Source organism: Sciurus carolinensis, chromosome 3, assembly GCF_902686445.1.
Source record: "Sciurus carolinensis chromosome 3, mSciCar1.2, whole genome shotgun sequence".
NCBI classification, from domain to species: domain Eukaryota; kingdom Metazoa; phylum Chordata; class Mammalia; order Rodentia; family Sciuridae; genus Sciurus; species Sciurus carolinensis.
In genome coordinates, this window is record NC_062215.1 from 176,785,561 (window position 1) to 176,792,190 (window position 6,630).

Below are 6,630 nucleotides of genomic sequence, written 5' to 3' on the forward strand. Positions count from 1 at the left end.
GAATGCAAGGAGTAGCCCATTTTTCTCACCTGTCTCCTTATCTTTCTATTCCCCTTTCTCTGAATCTCTCTTTTGCCCTCCTTCCTGACTCCTTTCCTTCCTTCTTTTTTGTATAAATTCCAAGGCACCCAGAGTCCTCTAGCTTTTGGAACTTGGTGGAGTCGGCTGCTCTATTCTGCTTTGTGCCCAGCCTTGACAAACCAGCCTCGTAAAGGTTCTGACACGTTCAGTGCCGCACCTTGTGGCACAGACTATTTTAAAAACCGTCCTCCCTCAGAAGTGCAAGTTCGAGGCCAGCCTCAACAACGTAGCGAGGACTGAGCAACTTAGTGAGACCCTGCCTCAAAATAACAATTATAAAGGGTTGGGGATGTTAAGTGCCCCTGGGTTTAGTCCCCAGTACCAAAAACCCACAACGACAACATAACTAGTCTGTCCTCCTCTAGGATCTTGCCTCTTCTCCTCCCATAACATTAGGTCATTACGACTGATAACCAGCACAGGGAACCTCCCACGCTGGTGGTTCAGCCATGCCCGAGTGAAGTTCCTGGATCACATTCCAGCAAATACTTTGCGAAATCTCACTTGCCCACTTCCTGACTTCTGATTTGTTTTGAGTCCCAGTGAATTATCTTTCAGCTTGGGCCTGGGGATATTGTGTGAAGCCACCATTCTCTGAGTGTGTGTACTCACCCATCTGCCTTCTTTTTCTCCTAGTGAAGTGGCCACTGAGGTACCGTTCCGCCTCATGCACCCCCAGCCTGAGGACCCAGGTGAGCTGTGCCATTGAGCAGGCTGTGGCTAGCCCTTCACTCCTGGCTGACTTATTGGTACTCATGCCTGGTCTTTCTTGACTGCATCTCTGAGCATGGGGGTCACCAGGTGTCATCCACAAGGTACCTGGGCCAGCCCAGAAGGGAGCACTTACCTGTTCACCACTGAGCTGCTCACCCCTGTAGCATGTGTGGAGGATGTAATGGAAAACCCCAGGAGCTCTGCTGTCAACAGACCTGGATTTAGATTTAAGGATGATTTAGGTGACAAATAAGTTTGAAAGCCCAGGGCTTTTGCATTTCATTTGGAAACAAAAGGCCTAATGCATCATTTGGAAGCATTCACAAGCATTATGATGAGAATACAGAAAATACTAGAAAAGAGGGTCAGGCTGGGTTCCTGACATCTTGGCTCCTTTGAATTATAAATCCATTGGCTCTTGGTGAATGTCAGGTAGAGGGTAATGTTCAACTCTGTGAACATGTCAAACCTGCTGCACTGTCCCTGTGAAGAGATGAACCGGGCGCAACATGAGTTATCACAAGGAAGTTCTTATAAGAAAAGCTCAATGAGCTGGGCGAGGTGGCACATGCCTATAATCCCGGCAGCTCAGGAGGCAGGAGGATCGTGAATTCAAAGCCAGCCTCAGCAACTTTTGAGCCCCTAAGCAACTCAGTAAGACCCTGTCTCTAATAAAATACAAAAAGGGCAGGGGATGTAGCTCAGTGGTTAAGTGCCCCTGGGTTGAATTCCCGATACCAAACAAAAACAAAAACAAAAACAAAAAAACATAAATGAAGCAGCAGAATTAATTTGGGTGTATCTTAGAAACTCCAAGGAAAAATCCACTGTATATTTAGGTAGGTTGATAGATGGAAAAATCAACATGTTTGAGAACTTTCCATAGTTATAGTAATAAAGAATATTTTAAGTAAAAGGGGTGTAAGCCAGCAGGGTTTATTTTTCTTATATTTGATAAATAGTTTTTGTATATTTTTAATGAAATGGCATTTATATATTAGAATGAGTCCCCATAGTCATTTTAGGTTTTGGCTCAAAAATATTTTGTCTCAAGTGTCTTTTCCAAATATTTTGGATTCAAACCCTCTGTGCACATTGGCAAAAGCTTCTGGTGGGGGAAAAATAGTTGATCTTATATCTTTGATTCACTTATGCTTGTATCATGAAAGTGGTATTTTTTTTTAACATTTATTTGGGAGTATTTGAATTTCAAGCCAAGAAAACACAAATTAAGTCTTGAAAATGTGGTCCTAATCTACGATTTTTTTAACTGTGTGAAATTAAGATGCTTTCTAGTTTCTTTTTAAAAAAATTTTTTTAGTTATTGATGGAAACTTTATTTTATTCGTTTCTTTATATGTGAAGCTGAGAATAGAACTCAGCACCTCACACATGTGAGGCAAGCGCTCTAACACTGGCCACAACCCCAGCTCCTTCTAGTTTCTTTTAAGGACATTCAAATGGAATAGTTTATGTGGGGTTGTTTTCTGGAGCTTTATTAGGCAGACTTTGTGATTTAATTAGGGAGAAGTGGAGTTAATCTTCCTTCACATGTAACAGTTTGACAGTTCTGTGGCTATGGCCCTTACATTGGACATCTCAGAGTGTCAGGACAAAACAATCTTTTGTCCTCCGAGATTTCAGGGAGCAAGATTTAGGACACATCGCTCTGTGGTTGTGAAACTCTGATTTCCTGAGACCTGTGAGTGACCAAATATCATGACTCTCATTTTCTGCCTAGTTCCTGGCCCCTGAGTGGGGGTGGTGGATTCTAAGCAGAGAAAGCATGAGTTATAGTTAGACCCTGTCAGAGCCAGTGGTCAAGCAATCTGTGCCTAGCAAGTGCTGTAGAAGTAAAAGTGTTTTTATTATCTGCTGCCTAGAGCGTCCACCCAAACCAGGGGTGTTGATTGGATTCGTCCTTGTTGACTACCTCTTCAGGGATGAGGTCCCTGTTAGTGTGTTTTGCTCCTCAGCACTCTGGGGTTCCAGGGTATTGCCAGGGAAAATTTTGATGGGTTGTCCTCTCTTTGGGTCCTTGTGCGCATTGACCTTCACAGATATTCCCTCCTGTGCTGGTTTCCATGTGGGCCAAAGACACAAAAGCGGAGGTTCACCATCAAACCACTGCCCCACAAAACTTTCTGAAGCTCCTAAACTGCACCAGAACTTTACTAGGTGGCCAGAAAACTGCAAAAGAACAAAGCACACTCAATGGTCAGCAACTCATCTGGGGACAGGCAATGCAAGACAACGTAACCTGACCCTGGAAGATCAACACGCTAACAAAAATTGGAAACTGAGGGGTGAGGGGGTGGTCCCAGGCATTATGCACCCTGCCCGGGGTGCTGGTGTGTGTCACCCCCCAGCCTGATGGGCTGATGCCTGGAGCTGCATGGTCAGGCTCCATGTGACTGACCTCAGTGGGGTCCAAAGGACCCCATTCAAATACTTTGAAAAGAGGAGTGACATATGAGGGGTGGGAAAAGGTCCCAGAGGTGGACCGTGTAGGTTTCAGGCTGGGGCATGGCTCGGAGGAAAAGCTCTTGTCCAGCTTGTGTGAGGCCCTGGGTTCCATCCCCAGAGCCCTCCAGAAGCAAAAAGCAAAAGCAAAAGGGAGAGATGGCTGAACAGGCAGAGAGAAAGGCTAGGAAACAGAATCACACCCAGCCACCACCAGACGCCTGGAGACCGCTCGGTGGAAGGGGTGCCGTCCAGGCGCTCGATGTGGAATTGATTTTAACCTCTCCCTCTCTCTGCCCTCACCCTCTCTCCTGCCTTCTGGGCTCACAGCAAAGGAAGGGTAAGCCACCTCACGTCCTGTGACTCCTCCTCCTGTGCAGACCCCTCTTGGAATGACTGTGCCCTTCCCTGGTGTCCCTTTGCTCCCAAGGGCTGTGCTGGGTGTGTCTCTCACTCTGTGGGCTCTTTCCTCTTCTCCTTTTTGTTAAAGGCCTTTTAAACAAAAAGCCATGAGGAAAACCGCATGGGCCCCTGTTCCATCCCGGGGAAAGCCTTGATCTGATCCTTTGCTGCCAAAAGATCAAGGGTCTTGTTTCTCTTGAGATTTCATCCTCAGCCTTTGAGACGGCACTGAGCAAGATGTCGTCTGTTTCCTTCTAGTTTTCAGGATGCAAATTTGGTTTTTGAGGAGTTCGCTCGCCAAAATCTAAAAGATGGGGGAGACACTGCTGAAGGGAAGAAGGAGGCTGTCAACGACGAGTGAAGACGTCGGCTCGACACCTCAAGTGGCTGTAGTTCCTGGTGCCACCAGCGAAGCCCCAGTCAGCCCTTCAGTTGTGTTAGCTAGGAAAGTCCGAGTCTCCGCCTGGAAATAAAGTGTGTCCGTGTGCTCTAGTAGCGAGTTGAGTTGATTGGGACGTTGAGCTTATGTCACTGACATGGAAGTTGCCGCCTTTAGCACCCTGGCTCCTGGGGGGCAAGGGGCATCATCTAGAAGAAAGGCCAGCCTCCTACAGAATGTTCAGCAGCAGCCATTGGGGGGAGAAGTTGTCTGGAAGTCAGTGTGCCGCCCAGTATGGCCTGGGGTTCCAGGGGCTTCCCCAGAGGTCCTGGTCTCTCTAACTTGCTTCTCTGGAAACATATGGTGGGAGGTTTCTAATTCTCTGACCAATCCTAGCCCCGGGGTTCCTAAAGAGGCTCCAGAGATTAATGGGGCAGAAAACAGTTGGGCAAACTCTTTGTTATTGATTCAACTTTGGGGTCAAGTCCCTGCTTGAGCCCTGGATAGTTGGTTAAGTTTCTATTGAGCGCAGGCAACAAAATCAGATTTGTGTAGCTTAGGGGGCAAATGGAATATAGTAGAAGGACCCTGGAGTGTCCAGGGAACTCAACTGAAGGAAGAACCTGAGCTGTCATTCCTGGGGTGGACAGAAACCTGCCAAGCTCTGGAGGCTCTTCCAGGAGCTTGGGAACCTGCTATCTGGGCAGTAATTCATGTGGCTTAGCACCAAACACCCCTGATCTCTGTGGTCCAGGTCCTGCTTTGTAGTTCCTGGGAAGGAGAATCTGATTCAGCTTCAGTCAGGCTGATCAACACCCCAAAGCCAGAGACAGCACAGCTCAGCCTTGAGGTCTCCAGACAATTGGGTCACTGTGAGCCACGTGGGCTTCCTGGATAGAATGTGCTCCATTGAGATGGGGCCTAAAAAAGGAGAGGAGAGGATGCTCCAAGTTTGGGAGGGAATGGCCCCAAGGCAGAGCAGCATTACGGGGTGCTTCTAGGGCCCATGGCACCCACCACCTGGAGCCTGCTGTGAAGCCAGGGAGATGCCCAGCTCTCCTGGCAGCTGCGGGAGGCTGGGGGTGTCACTCTGGGCCATGCTCTCAGGGAGCAGGTAAAAGGGGCCTGGAGATTTCTCCACTGCTCAGCCCACTTGCTGAAGACGAGGGGAGAGGGGAGAGGGTTATGTGCGAGGTGCATCATTGGGGTTGGGTTTTGTGAGCTGGTGCCACATCAGAGGACTGTATGGGGCCTTGGCTCCTGAGTGTGAAGACTTCCAACACCTGGGGTTGTCCAGTGGGATTCCTGGCAGCTCTGTGTTTTGGGGCCTGGGAACCTCACACAGGTTCAAAGACAAAGCAAGGTTTGGACCTGGGTGTGACTTTGAGGCCTCCTGGTGTTGGCAGGGACGAGGATTCACTTCTGGAACTATGCTGCTACTGCTGCTGTAGAAGTTGGGTCCTCGAGCCTGTGGTCAGTGGGGTCAGACGGTCGTGCATCACCAGTCCAACCCACGCCCCTCTCTCAGGGCACCCGGGCAAAGGGCAGTTAGCTGTGGCTATTTTTCTTTTTTTTTTTTTTTTTTTTTTTTGGGTGCTGGGGATCAAACCCAGGACCTTGTTCTTACAAGGCAAGCACTCTACCGACTGTGCTATCTCCCCAGCCCCTGCAAAGGGCAGTTAGAATGGCTTGCTCCTCGTACACCACCACCCAAGCCCTCCCCTGCCTTTTGCCACAAGCACACAGGCCTGCTTGTGTGGTTGGCTCCTGCTGGAGCGCTGGGCCAGCCAAGGGCTTTGGACTCCACCCTGCACTGCCTGGTGAGGACCAGCCTGTTGGTTCCTGCATTGCTTGACCCCAGGACATCCTAAGTCAGGGTTGATGTTAATAGTCCTGACCTTTGGAACTGTGTGGGTGGGAGTGCCAGCAGGGAGGGCTGGATGGCCAATCCCTGGAGACCAGAGGTCAGAACAGCCCTTGCCCTCCAAGTTGTTTTGGTGCCAAAATGTCCTGATATAGCCCTCCAGGTGCTGGTTTGCTATGACTTGCAGCTGGCCACCCTTCGGGAGCGGGGCAGGAAGTGAGAAGCTGGCTGACCTAGTACACCAGCACTCAGGATGTGGAACATTGGCTCGCTCAACCTCCAGTCTCCGCTGGCATGCAGATTTCCCCAACCCCAGGAGACGGGAAGTCTGCAGGCAGGTTGAGTGTATGGCCCAGGGTTTGTGGGGAGGTGCAGTGCAAGAAATAGTCAGCAGGAGTCGAGGGTACCGCACAGAGGAAAGTGGTGGCTGAGAACATGGGGCAGAAGACTGGAGAGCAGGGGTCCCTGATTCATTGAGTGCCTGCCTTGTGCCAGGCACTGTACACAGGACTCCTGATCATTCCAATGGCAGCTGGCCCTGCCTTTGCGCCTTGCTAAATGAGGGGAAACTGCAGCTCAGGGAAATCAGGTACCTTACTCAAGGTCCCACAGTTAGAGAGTTCGAGCTAAGACTTGAACTCTGGTTTCCCTGAGTCCATACCAGACCTTTGCCCACTGGGTGGTGCTGAATGGGAGTAAGAGAGTTCGGAGGGTCAGAGAGGGAGAA

At 49.6% G+C, this 6,630-nt stretch overlaps 1 protein-coding gene across 2 annotated transcripts in view; it reads left to right on the forward strand.

The window, feature by feature from the left end:
- The window catches only part of Sag (S-antigen visual arrestin), a 29,034-nt gene extending 24,892 nt beyond the window's left edge, over positions 1–4,142 (forward strand). The window contains exons 13-15 of one of the 2 annotated variants that reach the window (XM_047545512.1): positions 718–773; positions 3,589–3,598; positions 3,919–4,142. In XM_047545512.1, coding sequence (XP_047401468.1) covers positions 718–773; positions 3,589–3,598; positions 3,919–4,021 — 169 coding nt within the window. In that variant the 3' untranslated portion in view covers positions 4,022–4,142. Of the gene's footprint in view, positions 1–717; positions 774–3,588; positions 3,599–3,893 lie in introns of both variants that reach the window. The other variant, XM_047545513.1, reaches the window with a different exon arrangement.
- Positions 4,143–6,630: the final 2,488 nt, after the last annotated feature.